The sequence below is a fragment of the Corticium candelabrum genome, chromosome 21 (genome assembly GCF_963422355.1).
Source record: "Corticium candelabrum chromosome 21, ooCorCand1.1, whole genome shotgun sequence".
Lineage (NCBI taxonomy): Eukaryota > Metazoa > Porifera > Homoscleromorpha > Homosclerophorida > Plakinidae > Corticium > Corticium candelabrum.
Genome location: NC_085105.1, coordinates 1,894,468 through 1,911,510, shown reverse-complemented (window position 1 = coordinate 1,911,510; position 17,043 = coordinate 1,894,468). Strand labels below are relative to the sequence as shown.

The window sequence follows — 17,043 nt, the reverse complement described above, 5'->3', positions numbered from 1 at the left end:
AGGATCATCCTCTGTAGCACACGCCAGACGGCAAGCTGAACGTTTCTCTTCGGATATTAAAGAACAAGGATAAAAAATACTCAAGCACAAGCGCGTTCTCTAGGTAAGCCGCGGTATTGAGGAATTCTGTTTCAAACTTGGGCTATACGAATATTATACTTTAGCGAATTTAGGGTAATATCTAAACAAACGTTCTAGTTCGCTGTCAAGCGACTTTCCACTTTGCAAAGGTTGTGTTATATTTACAACTGTAGTCGTCCTCGCTAGTGCAACAACACACAGATGTTTGTTTACCTTGTAACTCACAAGAGATTCTTACTCCGCCTACTTTCGACACGTCCGCTACCAGAGGAGCCGAGATTTGCCTCAAAACGAAAAGTCAGACACGCGAAATTGTGATCGACAATGTCGTGATGACTTCGGTATTCATATGAAGCCAAATACAAACGAAGAAGAAGCAGGTCGCACTCGATTTCGGCTCATCGAGACGTCTGGGAGACGCGTGAAAATTATCATGGCCATCGTCACGTCGTTCGCGTCCGTCTCGTACAGCTGTAAGAGTAGGAGAGTGCCGATTCGAGGCGCAATAAATGCGAAACCAAATCAAATAGTCCACGCGACCGAATAATGCAGGTGGCCGAAACCAAATAAGCCCTAGTTAATTAAACGGTTTCGAGAACCAAATAGGAGCGAGATAATTGCCGGCGACCAAATAGTCCCCACGACCAAACAATCCCTGTACACAACGCTTTCACCTTCCTTTGATTTCGCTATCTGAATTCTCCGAGATCGCCTACGGCTTCGGAGCCAGCTGCATGGTTGGCCAACATTTTCGGTAGGTATCTAGAGTTCTTCGTACACGCCTTGGTTGCTGCATGGTCTATTAGAGGTGCTGTCAGGCTATGAGCACTCTGCTGCTACTATTAGTAAGAAATTTGAATATATACTGCCCCCCTTTCTCTTCTACGCCGTCACCATCACCTGCAAGACTATTTGCTTTTAGAAACAGAACTGGTCTAACCTTTTCGTGTATTCTGTTCATGCATGCAGTCCGTCTTGTTCGGATCACATTTTTCCACTCTATACCCAACATAGTCTATTTCCTGCTTGTCTAGCATCCTCATCACCAGTTGTTACTTATCTGCACACGGGATGGAACAAAGGAACTTGTTGCTCATTCTTTACGCACACATTCCATGGCTATAGTATACTGTTACAAGTTCTCTAGGTATCTCAATCAAACCACGCCTACTACTACTTTAGACTAAATAGACGATATTCGGGGGGCCGAGCTTCTAGAGCATGCGCAACCTCGAGGGTAACACGCACCTTTCGCCGATCTCGCTGTACACAAAGTCCACGTTTCCGGGTCTGCTTCTGGACCGTGGATCATCTTGCCGTTGACTAGACTTTGTAAGTAAGTTCACTACTTACCATTTCGTGCATCTTGTGAGAAACTTTGCCTGCGTAGATACGCGTAGGAAGCCATTTCTTGAGTACGGCTTCTCGAGGGTAAGAGACTGCTGTTCAAGCTGAAGACGCCTGATTCACACTCTGAACAGATATACGTAGAGTGGAAAGACAGATTACTCATTGCCTAGCGATGGATTAGTTTCAGCGAGTGAAATCATACCACCTGGGAACCCATTTGGTGTAACCAGACATGTAGGACGTTCCGCGTTGTTTCTAGGCAGTCTAGCTTGCTTCTGTATATACGTGATTGGCCAAGTCGAAGACGTTACTATGATAACTTGCACTTGATAGGTACTAACGCAGATCAGAGTACAGTACACGTACACTACAGTCTGTTTATTAGCACTAGCTGCCAGTCCCAGCAACAGTTATGTCTAAAGTAACACAACAGACACGCACTAGCTATTTCATAGCTGTAATGTCTAAATCAGAAAGCAGAGGCTGTTCTACCTCAATTGTAGGTGCAGTTGATCAAGACGTGTATACATAGTCTAGCTAGTGATCCTAGAGAAGATGTTGGTTGTCGAAAATGTCACTGAGGCTGAAGCTGATGGTTTACGTCAGATAATTAAACAGCAAGCAAATGAAATAGTGGAACTTGAAAACAAGATCAGAGTTCTCGAGTAAGACCTTGGCAAGTTGCATCAGTAAAGTCTGAGTTGCAAGGAATCGCTCAACATACTGCCAAATGATAAAATCAAGTTTTACACCGGTTTTGTGTTGATAAATGTGCTTGATACAGTGTGGAGTTGAATTGAACCAGCAGCCAAGACTATTACTCTGTATAGCAAACCAAAAATCAGACCAAGGTACACCAAGTGATGTAAGCTCATGAGCTCACCGCCTTCCATGAAGGGTTGAATAGGCTAGACGAATTTTTGCTGACTCTAGTTCGATAAGATACATAGTTCCACAGTTCAGGAACGCTAGATGGGGGAAAAAGTAGTCCTATTGATATAATTTAGCCACACAGTGCGTCACGTTCGGTTACCCCGAATGGGTTCCCCTACCGCAAAATCTTCACCTGGTAAAACTTCCATCGCTAGGCAATAAGTAATCTGTCTTTCCACTCCACGTGTATCTGTTCAAAGTGTGAATCAGGCGACTTCAGCGTGAACAGCAGTCTGTTACCCTCGAGAAGCCGTACTCAAGAAATGGCTTCCTACACGTCTCTACGCAGGCAAAGTCTCTCACAAGATGCACGAAATGGTAAGTAGTGAACATACTTACAAAGCCTAGTTAACGGAAAGATGATCTACGGTTCAGAAGCAGACCCGGAAACGTGGACTTCGTGTACAGCGAGATCGGCGAAAGGTGCGTGTTACCCTCGAGGTTGCGCATGCTCTAGAAGCTGCCCCTCCCCCCGAATATCGTTTCTACACCACACCCGGAACGTCCCACTGCATAATTATAACTCCAACTCGGACAATGCGACGCCACTTCCCGATTATATCTAGATATTAACGGGATAGAACAGAGATGAGTCGCGAAGGCAATCGTCAGCAGGTATACCTAGACACATATGCATATACATGAGTCGTGCAGAGAACTAGAAGTGAACTAGTGTATTTCACAGGTGCAGCCCCTTCTAGCGAAATCTAGCCCACCGACACATCGCTCAAATGCGAGGAGGGATGAAGACGTATCGATTGCGACTGACCCAAGAACTCGCACTGGGAGTGAGGTATCGGGTGTTTCGAAGGGACGTCTAACGAGCGACGTGGAAGAACTAGATTATGAGCCTTTGGAGCTGCATGACGTTGGAGCTGGCGACCCTGTTGACGTTGCTGTGAAGAGTAGCAAGAGATCTGTTCTTCAAGTCTATCTGTTGCTTCTGAAACTGGTTAGATATTGTACAGGGACTATTTGGTCGCGTGGACTATTTGGTCGCGGGCAATTATCTCGCTCCTATTTGGTTCCCGAAACCGTTTAACTAGGACTTATTTGGTTTTGGCCACCTGCAGGACTATTTGGTCGCGTGGACTAGTTGGTTTCGCATTTATTGCGCCTCGAATCGGCACTCTCCAACTCTTACAGCTGTACGAGACGGACACGAACGACGTGACGATGGCCATGATAATTTTCACGCGTCTCCCAGACGTCTCGATGAGCCGAAATCGAGTGCGACCTGCTTCTTCTTCGTTCGTATTTGGCTTCATATGAATACCGAAGTCATCACAACATTGTCGATCGCAATTTCGCGTATCTGACGTTTCGTTTTGAGGCAAATCTCGGCTCCTCTGGTAGCGGGCGTGTTGAAAGTAGGCGGAGTAAGAATGTCTTGTGAGTTACAAGGTAAACAAACATGATCTGATCACGGAGTGTAGAGATGTGGTAATGTGCCTAGGAATGTTTTAGTGCGTAGAATGCTGCGGCTAGCTGCAGATTTATGCATCGATCCTGCATGGCATGGATCGATAATTATGTGCACAGTGACGTATGCCTACTGTCTACGCAAGGAAGACGATCTACGTCTCTGAAATTGGTTGCGCACTATGGCGCGCCACTTGTGCCATAATTCGCTATTTCTACTTAATTTGTAGGAGAAGGAGCATTGTACTGACTTTTTCGGTACGTAGAGTACCAGTACTGTAGTACGACAAAGAGTATTACTCTGCATGGTCTACTGTCTATTCCCCGTAAGTGTGAACTTGTTTAAACAAGTGTGCTCATTAGAGCACTAAGAGCTGCTTCAGTTGGACCATGTTACACCAATAATCTTAAATGGTTTCAGTTGCTGATCCGTTGGTCTTACAAGATAATTGGATAATAACCATTGCTCCACTCGTTTGTCTTAGATATGCAAAAGTATTATCCTTCCGTTTTGTTTGTAGGAAGGGCGTAGATAATTTTATAAACAGAAATGCCAGACCTAGTGGTTTCTAACAATACCGAGATCATCGCGAAAGTCCAAAAAACAGCGGAGATATTGATGATTTTCAAAGTTCACACTTATGGAGAACAGACAGTAGAATCTGGTTACAGCGCCCGAACTTTCAATTTAGTACGTAACTAAACTCTTCGTCTACGCCTATACATAGGGTAATAGACGATATTTCCCCCCCGAGCTTCTAGAGCATGCGCAATCTCGAGGGTACACGCACCTTTCGCCGATCTCGCTGTACACAAAGTCCACGTTTCCGGGTCTGCTTCTGAACCGTAGATCATCTTGCCGTTGACTAGGCTTTGTAAGTAAGTTCACTACTTACCATTTCGTGCATATTGTGAGAGACTTTGCCTTCGTAGAGACGCGTACGAAGCCATTTTTTGAGTACGGCTTGTCAAGGGTAAGAGACTGCTGTTCAAGCTAAAGGTGCCAGATTCACATTCTGAACAGATACACGTGCAGTGGAAAGACAGACTACTCATTGCTTAGTGATGAAAGTTTGTTAGATGAAGATTTTGTGGTAGTGGAACCCATTCGGGGTAACCGAACGTGACGCACTGTCACTGTCTGTGTGGCTGAAACTAGGACTACTTTTCCCCATCTAGCGAACTACTTGAACTGTGGAACTGTGAAACTATGTATCTTGTCGAACTAGAGTCAGCAAAAGTTTGTCTAGCCTATCCAACTCTTCATGGAAGGCAGTGAGCTCATGAGCTTACACATCACTTGATGTGCCTTGGCCTGATTCTTTGTTTGCTATACAGAGAAATTGTCTTGGCTGCTTTCAGTCGAGCTCCACACTGTATCAAGTACATTTCTCTACACAAAACCTGTGTAAGACTTGATTTTATCATGAGAATGCCTTCCTTGCAACCCAGACTCTGCAGATGCAAGGTTTCGTTCGAGAACTCTAATCTTGTTTTGAAGTTCCACTATTTCATTTCCTTGTGTTCAATTATCGGATGTAAACCATCAGCTTCAATGCCTCAGTGACATTTTTGACAACTAACATCTTCAATTTTGATATCACTACTGTACACATGTCTTGATCAACTGCAGATGAGGTAGAACAGCCTCTGCTTTCTGATTTAGACATTACAGCTATGGAATAGTGCGTGCGTGTTGTGTTACTTTAGACATAACTGTTGCTGGGACTTGTAGACTGGCAGTGCTAATTGTAAACAGACTACAGAGTACGTGTGCTGTACTCTGATCCGCGTCAGTGTACTTATCGAGTGCAAGTTATCACAGTAAGAACTTCGACTTGGCCAATCACATATATACAGAAGCAAGCTAGACTGCCCAGAAACAACGCGGAACGCCTACATGTCTGGTTACCCGAAATGTAGCCTCGTACCAGACCCTCTCGCGCGTCGTGCCCGGTTCCCGTATAACACGAAAACGCTGGAGAGGGTCTGGGTTCATACCGCCTACTTTCTTCACCTAGTGTCACCCCACGTCATCTAAGTGTCACCCCACGTCACCAACGTCAATACTTTCATACTATTAGTTCATTATGCTGTAACAATACACCTTTCTATCAAAGCAAATTAGGCATTACGCTATCTGTGATATCCCAGAATTGCATACATTCATTGTTTGTTTTTCGTTCGTCTATGGGACATGGAAACCGATTCATTCACAGAGCGATCTCCTGAGTTCGATTCACGTTACCTGAAGCTGTAAGGTCCAATGTGATTTGATCACCAGTAGCCTGGAGTCTATGCATGCACTAAGCGCTGCTCTATGACTGTGCTAGGCTACAAGAACAATATGAGTCGGGAAGCTCATCAGATAGAGTTCCAACGAAAGTGGTAATGAACAGCGTCAACTGTAGCTTGTTGGCCGCCGGAAAGGCAACGCTGTCTTCTGTGGATGTTGGCAAGCTAGTGCGCCTTGCCTTTGGATCAACTGTAGAGAGGAAAAGCGCCAGAGTTCACGGCTGCCGCTCATACGTTTACTGCGGTATCCGGAGAAAGAGTGATCATGAGGAAAGTCCAGCCAAACGTTCTTGCATACAAGAGTCATCAAAGGATATTACATCACCGACCTCTGACCATCTACTACGAATTACACAATTAGAAGCTGAGCTCAAACGTGAAAAGAAGCGCGGACAAGACTTGGAGGCTGAACTGCAACAATCAATTATTGAGAGTCAATCTATCCAGTGGCATCAAGTAGATACAGAAATTAACGCAGAGCTGAATGCGCTACAGAGAGCTGGAGGAATCATTTCAACAGGTCCAGTTGATGCAGCAGATGCATCTTCACTGACTGCAGACTTTAGTTTACATAATCTACACAGCCAATTACTTACACACGCTCCCAAAATTACATCACTGCTTTCCTCGATAGGCCAAACTGACACCACTACAGGACCAAAAGATATCTACAGCTTGGCAGCAGTCTGCTTACTAGCGAAGAAGGCAAGTGACAAGGTCAAAGGTTTTCAGCTTCTAGTTAGTTTGATGTTGGTTGCCAGGGCAACTAGTAAACAAGTCATTACTACTCTTAACCATATGGGTGTCTGCTTGTCATATAGTCAAACGTTTAGGTATGTGGAAAACGCTGCAAAGGCAATAGAGCAGAACAGAGAGCTTCAACATGGAGACTGGATCGTTGCCTATGACAACATAAATATTGAGAAACGTGTCACCCATGAGAGACATGCCAGACATACAGAGGCATGGAACTTCACGAGCCGTTTGGCTGTCAAAGTAGCCAGACTTCCCCCACCTGATTACAACACAACAGAATTACCACAATGCACTCGAGGAGATTTAGCTGTGGAAGACATTCTACCGAATGATGATGACGACAAAACATTTCACGAATCTGCTCAGACAAGAGTTCAGAAGGTACTCATACACAGGTTCAAATGCTGCAATCACCTTAAAGCAAGACATCAATATGACAACCATGACCACCCAACAACAAAATCTATTATCCACCCTATTGCAGTGATAGACATAGATGAAAGTTACACTGACAATAATGTTACTATTCTTGAAGAATTTCAAAAAATGCTGGCGATAGATGACACTGTTCAACAATGTGTTGTCGGTGACCAAGCGACTTGCAGGGCAATTCGTGCAGCTCGGCGTAGAAGGGTAGCAGATATTCCTTCAGCACGCCTCCTATGGGCGAAAGAGAATCCTGGTGATTTCCACTTCGCATGGGAGTGCCTAAAAGTCATCTTCCTCATATTTTGGGAGTCACATGATTTTCCTGGCTCATTGGCTCATCTCAGCAAACTGATCAACCGAAGTGGAGTCACCGCTGCTGCAAAAAAATTTCAACAATCCGATGAGTTCCTCAAACATGCATTAGAAGCACATCTGACTGCATCCCTCATCACCTTTCTCAATATATCTGCTACCTCAGATTTAATTGTACAAGATGCAACCATTATAACGAACTCATGGCTAAACGAAACAGCAGAGAGATTCGCCAATGACGTGCTAGTTATAGGAACAGATGAAGATGACCATGATGCAGACAACCTGTATAATTTCCATCGTTCTTTTCTGCGCATGGCCCTCCTTTATGAAGATTTGAGGGAAGCCATCAAGTACGAAGATGGCCCAAGAGTTATCCAACATCGGCGAATGTGGTTACTGTATTTCCTCGCAACAAAGAGAAGCAACTACAGCAATGAAGCAGCAAATCTCTTAGCCAATCTGAAGGCTGACTTTTCCAAGAGGCTTGCTTACATAGTAACTCACAACAGAGCTGTTAATTCTCTGGGCATACCTGGTCATGGGAAAGCAATAGACATGGCAGTAGAACACCACAATCTTGTCATCAAAACAGCTTTACGATCTTCTGGTGACAGTATCACCCTCCATCATTTAAGAGTAATAAGCTTAGCATCTCAGCTATTACGTGATGCTGCACTGTTATGCGATCAGGAAGTTCATGCTCCTCATGTAGGTACAAGGCATACAAGTACAAGTGCTGAAAAAGACATCCAAATGATGACATCCAATCTATTGGCCAGTCAAGTCACTTGTCGGATTCCCAAAAGAAAGTTGCCATCTAACAGACATTTCACAACACCAGAGAAAAAAGGATATGAAGTTGCCTTATCCAAGCAATGGATTGCAAAGTTCCTAGATAAGACAGACCTGAGAATTGAGGACAATCAGTCCACTGAAGACCATGAAGAAATTGATTCTCTTGATGACATACAGCTATGACAGAAATAGACACATGTACATAATATCGTAACTACTTGTGTTGAGAAACATAGCCTAAAGTGAGTTACTAGTGATTTGTAATCTCTCCTAAAACATGTCTACAAGCTGAAGTGCTCCTTGTACCATCACTACTAATATTGGCTATAGTGCAAGGAATGTGAAACTCAATTAACTTAAAAACTGCTAAACTGAAGTCCCTTACAACTCCTAGTGACCTAACATCATTTTCTGATCGAATCTTATTACATTTTTTTACTAGTTTATCAATCACTAACATGGATAAGACCCCATCTAGTCCTCTCATTCTGTATCTTGTGCCACCTGCCGTCCTTCTAAGTTCAAGTAGTGCTTTCCTCAAAGCACCTCTCTGACCAGCAACAACACGACGTGATCTCAACGGTGCAGATCTGCATGGAATAGGAGGAAGTGGTAAGGTGCAATCCACCTCTGGCTGAAAAATATGAGGTCGCTCATCAGATGCATTGCAGAAGGAACAGCACAAATCACTATCAGGTAATGGCTCATCTGACTGCAAAATCTTGTAAACAAGAACTCTTCTCAAACAGACCTTATTTGAGGCAAGAGTCACAATTTCGTTGTTGCACACTGACAGCCTACGGTCCTGAGAGTGTGCCACAAACCGAACAAGGCACAACCTTAGTGGATCTCTCCCTCCACGTCCAGCAAGCTGCACAAGCTCAGATCCACTGTCTGGCAAACCGAATAGAATAACTTCACTGATGTCATCAATGTCCACACCAAGGCCAAACGCACTAGTAGCTACCATGACTCGCTGCTTGCCACACTTGAATTCTCCATAGTGTTGAGATCGCCCGTCAAGTGTCATTGTGGCATGGTATTGTCCTACTGTACCCCTGGTTATACTACTGCAGCTGTACACAAGATGAATATACACTCTATACAAAACATCCTTTGATCTGCAAAATATAAGAGTTTTTGGAATATCTTTAGAATACTTTACAGAGGACAACATAGAAGCTAACAAGTGGAAGACTGACGAAATAGAGGTGGATGAATCCAAAGAAAAATGTAAGTTTGGACGATTTAGAGATCCAGATACTAGAACATAGTCAGGCATATTCAGATGTTGGGTTACAGAAGTAATAAGGAAAAGTGGAGCTGTTGCTGAGAGAGCCATAATAGGGACAGTAGGCAGGCAAGAACGAATATAACTTAGTTCCTTGTAAGAAGGTCTAAATGTAGACCCCCACTCTTCGATCAGATGTACTTCATCAAAGCAATGAAGGAGATTGCTGTCTTCAATTGCCTAGACAATGCGTTTCGCCAAAAAGTTGATGTGATCGCTTCTGGAGACGTATAAACTAGACAAACCACTGTTACCCACCATTGCCTGACCAAAAGATTGTCCAATACTACTCACTTAGTTTGTACTTGCTGGAAGAAATGTCTTTCAACAGTTTCTCGTCTGACAAGGACTCAATTCGTGTGACAGACACTCCCTTTTTTACCAGTTTGGCGACCTTGAATCATCAGGAGGCTAATAACTAAAGCAAACTGGCTGCTTCAAGCAACTACACCTACCTGATCATGCATCAATGATATCAGCGGGCTAATGATCACACACACTCCGTTCAAGAGAAGGGCAGGCAGTAGGTAGCACAAAGACTTGCCGCCCGAAGTCTTCAGTCGAACAAACACATCCTTGTTCGAAAGAATCGCCTTGGAGGCCTCAAGCTGACCTTCACGAAAACTATGGTGTCCAAATACGTCGGAAAGAACAGATTTCAGACCGAGTTCACAATTCGCGCTTTCAGAAGCCATTCCGCGCTTTGTGAAGAGTCTGCGCACAGCTGTGCGGATCAAGTACCCTATGCTATGTCTGAGACCTACCACTCTGGTACTAATAAAAAGATTCTACCATTACGTAACAGCCTACCCAAAGGGTTCCCACCTCCCAGCTTACCGTGTCTTGTACGTCTTCTGAAAACATCCTGCAGGTTGTTCAACGTAAGAGATATATTGGCGATCGCAGGAGAAACGCGTCCACGTCCAAGAGACTTTCTGTGTGACACATGAGAATAGCACTTACACTAATCGCGTTAGTAGCCCGAGGCTTTGTGACATACGAGCTAAGATGATCATCTAACAGCATAAACGGTAGGCGGTATGATCCCAGACTCTCTCCAGCGTTTTCGTGTTATACGGGAACCGGGCACGACGCGCGAGAGGGTCTGGTACGAGGCTACCCGAAATGGGCTCCCAGGTGGCATAATTTCCCTCGCCAAAACTAATCCATCTCTAGGTAATGAGTAGTCTGTGCTTCCACTCCACGTGTATCTGTCCAGAATGTGAATCAGGCGACTTCAGCTTGAACAGCAGTCTCCTAACCTTGAGAAGCCGTACTCAAGAAATGGCTTCGTACGCGTCTCTACGAAGGCAAAGTCTCTCACAATATGCACGAAATGGTAAGTCGTGAACTTACTTACAAAGCCTAGTCAACGGCAAGATGATCTACGGTTCAGAAGCAGACCCGGAAACGTGGACTTTGTGTACAGCAAGATCGGCGAAAGGTGCGTGTTACCCTCGAGATTGCGCATGCTCTAGAAGCTCCGCCCCCGAATATCGTCTATGCATGTTGCATAACGTTATCTATGCAAACATTATCTCGTAATTAGCCATAGTTCCGGCGGGTCGTAAGGTCTTGGCAGGTCGCCCAGAAGTAAAATTTAAAACGGGGGATAATGGCTACTCGAGACTACTAGTGGTAGACTATGGGGTGCATGGGTTAGTTCGTGTGCACTAGAGGTGCCACGCTTGCCCAGTTTGAAAGCTCTCGGGAACATTTACCCACGGGTGCGCAAAATTCTTGGACGGACTTCTAGCTAGTGTTTGTTGATGTTCGTGGTGTCGTAGCAATCGTTTGTCCGATGTGAGTCCGTAAAGCCCGGTTCTTGATGCACGTCCCGCAGCTCAACGGTGGCGGTGCCGCGTCACAACAACAGCAGGGGCGCGGCATTTCTCTGCATGTTCACGATGCAGCCATGGCCAAGGTGATGAAGGCCAGGGGCCGATTTAGGAAGCGCTAGGCTTGACAGGGGCCACAAAGAATCAATTACGCATGATTATCAGATAGCATGATGAAGTAACTTGGTTTCAAGCAGTTAATGATATATCTAATAATTGAATTCTTCTTACTCTAGACGATGTCAACACAATAGCAAGTGAATTCGCAGTCATCTGATTGGTCTTTTAGTAATGGTGACAATGGTTTCGATCTCGATTCTGACCATTCACCATGATGATCATCATTGTGTTGACTGATGGTGTGACTGCCAGTCCTGGAACTGCTGCTAGCGTTGCTGACTTGCATTTCTGCCTGTTGCCGCGACGGCGGTGGGGGTAGAGATTGCGGTGGAGAATCAGCATATCGAACAGATCTTGGCAAATACTCTGCAGTCCTCGACGCACCGCCCCGACGGAACATCCTCCATGGGTCCTGATTCATGTCTGTAGATCTGATCGACCCAAGAACAAAACGAGAGTGACTATATCCGGGTCCCGGCTAGCCTCGAATTTCCATTTCTGCTTCGACCGTAGATAGCGTAAGTGCGCAACTTGCCAAGGTGCCATGATCGTATAAAGTTAAACCCTGGGGAAGCTGGCTGAGGGGCCGCGCAAAACTTGCTGGGGGCCGCATGCGGCCCCGGGGGCCGCATTTGGCCATGGCTGCGATGGGGTGCACTCTATCACGTGCAGTAATCCAAGCTGTACGATTGATATCAATAAAGTATGTGATGCTATCTATTCTGATTTGTCTGATTGGTCTGCTTACCGTGCCGTATATACAACTTCCGCCACAGAAACGGCGGATCCTATCAACGCGGCGTGGCACTGTCGGCATTCACGTCATGGATACCCACGCCGTAGTTGTGGCGCGGCACCCCGTGGGTTGAGCTGCGCGGCGAGCCGGAACTATGCGCAGAACGTCCTAAACGATCTTCAGGGGTACAAGTTCAAACGTTGCATGCTCAAGCTCTACGCATGCAGAGCGCGAGCACATGCCTATCTGGTCTCCAACTTTGCGTATCCAATTTTCACAGCAAAAGCATTCTGCAGTGGGATGATGACCGCATGTACACGTACACGTGGACTCGAGCCAGTCTCTCCCCACCCCGCAGTTCCCCGGATTGTCACTCTGCTGTGGGAAGAGACTAGTACCGGACCACCTTCTTCCGGTACAATTAACTTTGAAGAGGTCATACTATATCGTGATTTGTTCGACGAGGATTGACAATCCGAGGAATAACGAAGGCGCGGAGAGACTGGCTCAAGTCTAGTTTACACAAGTAAAGCGTTCCGGAATTCCCGACAGTCTCACTCTTCCCGCCATCATATTTACGGCGAGAAAGTTTCTTTCCGAACGTGTACGTGATGGCGGAGAGGGTTTGGCATGTATGAAATATCAGCTCCATCATAATTCCAGATATGAGATTCCAAAATCGTATGTAAGTACCTGAAAACGTTTTGTGTTCACAATCTAGCCACACTTTGACACGGCTACATGCACACACCACCAATTTGTTTCAAAACCTCGATCATTTAGCCACTTCAAAAATTTTAAATTATGATTTTACGTCGAGGTTCTAGAACTAAATTCATAAGCACACCTAAGTGCGAGACGTTTGACTTACTAAATGAAAGAGTGCAACTATCACGTGTCAACTGTAGATCGAAACGTGACGTTTTTCGATTTCTGCATGATGACAGATTTGCTGTCACTGGTCCATCTACTGTAGAGATCATCAGATCAACCTCTATTATAGTATATACGTTATGTTTGTTTGTATGCTACCAAATAGATAACTGTTTGGCATTTTGTATGTTTGCAGCTAGGTTGGTTGCCCTGGCAGTGTTGCTGTGAGCGCTGGCTCACAGAGGTTTGTAACGTCATGTATCCTCTCATTGTAATTGGGATTTTAATAACGGCAAACTTACTGCAATTTGCATCTTGTCTAAGTCGATCTCGGGTACGTTTTACTCATCTTGATCACGTCGTCATAACGTTAGCTTAGTTTTGTTGTTGCTTAAAGCCATTCTATGGAACTGCTCCAGGACATGTACAAACCAGAACAGAAGTGAACTGCACTGATCCAGACAGACATGTCAACATGTGTTCGAATCCTATTTCATCCTACTTGTTGTTGGACATAATGTATGCTCTCGGTTACTTTTATACTCTTTATATCTTCCGTTATAACGAGGAGGAGATCGAGAGCGTGGAAACGTTGATAACAAACGTAAGCACAAGGCGTCTAGGAATGCTTTAATTCTGTATGGTGTGTTAATTGCATGGTACTTATTCTAGAGTGCCTTTTACTAAATGTTACATTTTTGAGTCACAAGCAAAGTCTAGATTACTTTTCTTGAAAGTTTGTTACTGTTGCCTTAGGTCGTATTTCGAGACATTTTTGACAACATGCTGTTTGCTTGTTTTGATTGTTGGACTATTGCAAATACGCATTTTTGTCGTTCTGATAGGTTTATAAGGTTGTGTTATAATTATTACTATTACTAGTAGTATTAATATTAATTACTCTAACGTGTTCTAAACTTTTTTAATGATGACTCAAGTTTATGTTGCTGACTGCTGTTTCTAGAAGGTGGAGAGGTACTTTACATGCAGTTTTCATGTAGCATATACTTTCTGTTGTCTAGATATTTCGTCTGAATACTGCTGGGACAAACAACAAAATTAGACCACCAAAGAAAACACTGCGGTCAAAATGTGTTGCATTGAGCTACTAGCTAGTGCATTCAACATTTTGTTTTACAGGGCAATTTTGATATTTGGAATTATTTGGGTGTTACTTCAGTGTGTCACCAATATTCTTGTCATTGTGGCTCGGATTCTGGATTGCCACGTAACTGCAAAAGGAAGAGTAGGCTTCAGTACGTGGATCGCGGTAGGAGGTGAATTGCCGTAAGAATTGTTGCAGAAAGAACGCTGGAGTAAAGTGTGTCTTATCTGCTATATGTGTGCTAGTATTACTGTCATGTATGTTTTGACCGTACTCGTTGTGCTTGGATTTATTGGCATGGACATGATGTTCCTGGCAGTGTCTGCCAACTATGGGGCACAATGTGAGATGCTAATCTTTCTATTTCGATGTTTTAATGAGAAAATTCAAGCGAGGGCCATCCCACTTGAGGAAGCCAAGAAGGTACACATCAGATAAATGGACACGTTTGCACAGCTGTGTGGGTAGCATGTTACTGAGTAGGAGTATCACCGAATTGGCAAGTACATAGACTCTTTGGGTAAACGCTTTGCGGTTGCGATGTCCCTAATGGAGGTGATCTTTATTGCACAAGCAGTTGTGTGTAAGTATGTGATAAAAGGGAGTGTTCAGGTGTTGCATGACGTATATACAAAGTGGTTGTTGCTTAGCATTCATTTCTTTGTATGATGTGAAGAACAGCGCCACAAACGGTACAACGGAAAAACTTTTCTTTACTGTGGGAATGTCGTATGTCTTTCTCTGGTTTGTAATCGCAATGTTTCCCCTAACTCAGGTTTGTTTGTTGCGTGTATTATCAATTTGTTTCTTCGTGCATTATCTTATATTTCAGGCAGCTAGGCTAAACAGTGCTTGCAATACTACAGTACAAGTGCTGTTGGATGTATGCGTTTTTCACTACCGGGATGCATCACAATCGGACATCAACTTGTTTATTTCATACATGACCTTACACAGTAAACAGACCAAGGTGTGCTATAGTCTGCATGCATGGTATTTGTTTCAGCAATAATTTCTAATGAGGTATGTGTGTAGGCAAGACTGTTCTATTTGCCCATCTATATTGGCCATATTTTTGGTTTGCTGGCGGTTGCCTTTACTGTGTTCGTACCTCTGTCTGAGCTTGATATTATCAAGTTTAGACTCTGGTAGCTCAAGAATTACGCAAGCGATAGCTGGACGTCTTTCTTGTAGTAGTTGACTGGTGTGTTGTATGCCAGTTTTAGTGTTAAATGTGCAAACTTGCGAACTCGTGCCCCGAGTTAGTAAGTCGTGTAGGTGGCTCTGCTGTCGTCTGTTAGCAGTTAGCTCTTGAGGCAGTGCACTAGTTACCACTGTCGTACATGACTGAGTATACTGATTGTAAACGTTTTGCTGTTGCTATAGTATATTGGAAAACGTAAATCGAATGTCTATAATTAGCTGACCAGTCTACCAACAAGCTTGTCTGTAAACGTCTCAAATTTCAGAAACGGATTCAGGATTTTTAGAAGTGGAGCACATTTTCGCATGACGTCATATCAATGCATGTGTATTTATTAAATATTTATTTCGATACGTTATTTTCTTAATAAAGCTTGTCGTAATGACAAAGACCTTAATTGAACTTTGCATGCGTTAGAGATTTGTACTGATTGTTTGCTTTAGATACTCGTAACAGACCTTGTGAGGGGCCGAGGGCACAAAAGCTAGCATAGGAGATCAATCTGCCTCACGACACAGAGAAATTCTTGTCTAATTCTAAGTAAACCTGATACTTTAGCTAAATCTAACACAAATTATCCAAAGAACATGTCTCTACAATCTAAAGCCAGTCTATGCAATATCATTTGGTGTTATATAGCTAGAGTTTCACCGACAGTTGCTCATGTATGTTACTGACTGCCTGGCTGACTGTCAAATTCCTTTTGAAAGGTAGACGTCGTGCGATGGTCTTCAATACTTCCAAACTGTGTGGTGACCACAGGCCAAGAGATTCGCTTTCTCCAGCTGCAGCTGCATCTGTCGCACTGTAAGCTGTTTGGGTAACGTATGACGGTTGCATTGTGTTCCTGACTGTTATATCAAAGTAGGTGTCACCGCCTTGTTCAAAGTCAGAATGAAAAATATCACCCGGTCTGGCATAAGTATCAGTGTTGCAGCGTTGTTCCTTATGGCAGTTGCCATTATTCACAAGTAAAGTGTGAAAAAGAACATCGCATAAGGCGTCATGTCGGCGTGTTCTTATGTTGTTCTGGCCACATCCAAGCAAATGGTCGCCAAATTTATCTAAGATCTGTCCATATATATATATATATATATATATATATATATATATATATATATATATATACATACATACATACATATATATATACATATAATATAGAAGATCCAGTGCTCGTAGAAATGCCCAACTTTGACCAATTAAGCAGATTCTATTACACTAATTATGATTTGAATGGTCCTGCACAAATTGCATGCAGTAAGTTATTGGAAGCTGGCACTTGAATGGTGTGGACAAACAACGCGTACTAGTATATTCAAGCTGCATGTACTACTGGTGTTGGCAACTTTTTCAGATGATTCTGATGTAACTGGATTGGTCAGACGACGATGTAACGATTTCTGGTACGCGGCAACGACAATACGTCCACTGCGGACCCTCTCAAATGGCTCACCAACCGGAATTGGCTTTAACTTCGGATGTAACTTTCTACCAGGC

The 17,043-nt window shown here is 43.9% G+C and overlaps 3 protein-coding genes and 1 long non-coding RNA gene across 5 annotated transcripts; 2 read left to right on the top strand and 2 right to left on the bottom strand.

The window, feature by feature from the left end:
• Positions 1–1,791: 1,791 nt before the first annotated feature.
• LOC134196865 (uncharacterized) lies at positions 1,792–2,787 on the bottom strand. The gene is made up of 3 exons (XR_009972569.1): positions 2,704–2,787; positions 2,315–2,645; positions 1,792–2,253 (listed from the first exon to the last, which is right to left on the bottom strand). It is a non-coding gene; the product is annotated as an uncharacterized LOC134196865 (long non-coding RNA).
• A 108-nt stretch (positions 2,788–2,895) lies between these two features.
• LOC134196758 (uncharacterized) lies at positions 2,896–4,155 on the top strand. The gene is made up of 2 exons (XM_062665978.1): positions 2,896–2,979; positions 3,050–4,155. Exons 1-2 carry the CDS (start codon positions 2,953–2,955, stop codon positions 3,404–3,406), a joined length of 384 nt encoding a protein of 127 aa, XP_062521962.1. The 5' UTR covers positions 2,896–2,952; the 3' UTR covers positions 3,407–4,155.
• A 4,471-nt stretch (positions 4,156–8,626) lies between these two features.
• Positions 8,627–9,718, bottom strand: LOC134196776 (uncharacterized). Its single transcript, XM_062665995.1, has one exon. It carries the CDS (start codon positions 9,716–9,718, stop codon positions 8,627–8,629), a length of 1,092 nt encoding a protein of 363 aa, XP_062521979.1.
• A 3,174-nt stretch (positions 9,719–12,892) lies between these two features.
• On the top strand, positions 12,893–15,790 carry LOC134196440 (uncharacterized). Of its 2 annotated transcripts, none has more exons than XR_009972526.1 (9): positions 12,893–13,568; positions 13,632–13,838; positions 14,257–14,318; positions 14,375–14,521; positions 14,585–14,762; positions 14,823–14,922; positions 14,990–15,114; positions 15,176–15,309; positions 15,375–15,389. XR_009972526.1 is itself a non-coding variant. In XM_062665563.1 (9 exons), exons 1-9 carry the CDS (start codon positions 13,491–13,493, stop codon positions 15,489–15,491), a joined length of 1,152 nt encoding a protein of 383 aa, XP_062521547.1. In that variant the 5' UTR covers positions 12,904–13,490; the 3' UTR covers positions 15,492–15,790. The 2 variants fall into 2 exon arrangements, 1 of the variants encoding a protein (XP_062521547.1); XM_062665563.1 differs by having other exon boundaries at positions 12,904–13,568; positions 15,172–15,309; positions 15,375–15,790.
• Positions 15,791–17,043: the final 1,253 nt, after the last annotated feature.

Coding starts and splice junctions, on each gene's coding strand:
- LOC134196758 (XM_062665978.1), top strand. CDS start 2,953: ATGAGTCGCGAAGGCAATCGTCAGCAG. Junction 2,980..3,049: donor GCGAAGGCAATCGTCAGCAG/GTATACCTAGAC, acceptor TGTATTTCACAG/GTGCAGCCCCTTCTAGCGAA.
- LOC134196440 (XM_062665563.1), top strand. CDS start 13,491: ATGTATCCTCTCATTGTAATTGGGATTTTAATAACGGCAAACTTACTG. Junction 14,923..14,989: donor TATTGCACAAGCAGTTGTGT/GTAAGTATGTGA, acceptor GTTGTTGCTTAG/CATTCATTTCTTTGTATGAT. Junction 15,310..15,374: donor TACACAGTAAACAGACCAAG/GTGTGCTATAGT, acceptor GTATGTGTGTAG/GCAAGACTGTTCTATTTGCC.
- LOC134196776 (XM_062665995.1), bottom strand. CDS start 9,718: ATGGCTCTCTCAGCAACAGCTCCACTTTTCCTTATTACTTCTGTAACC.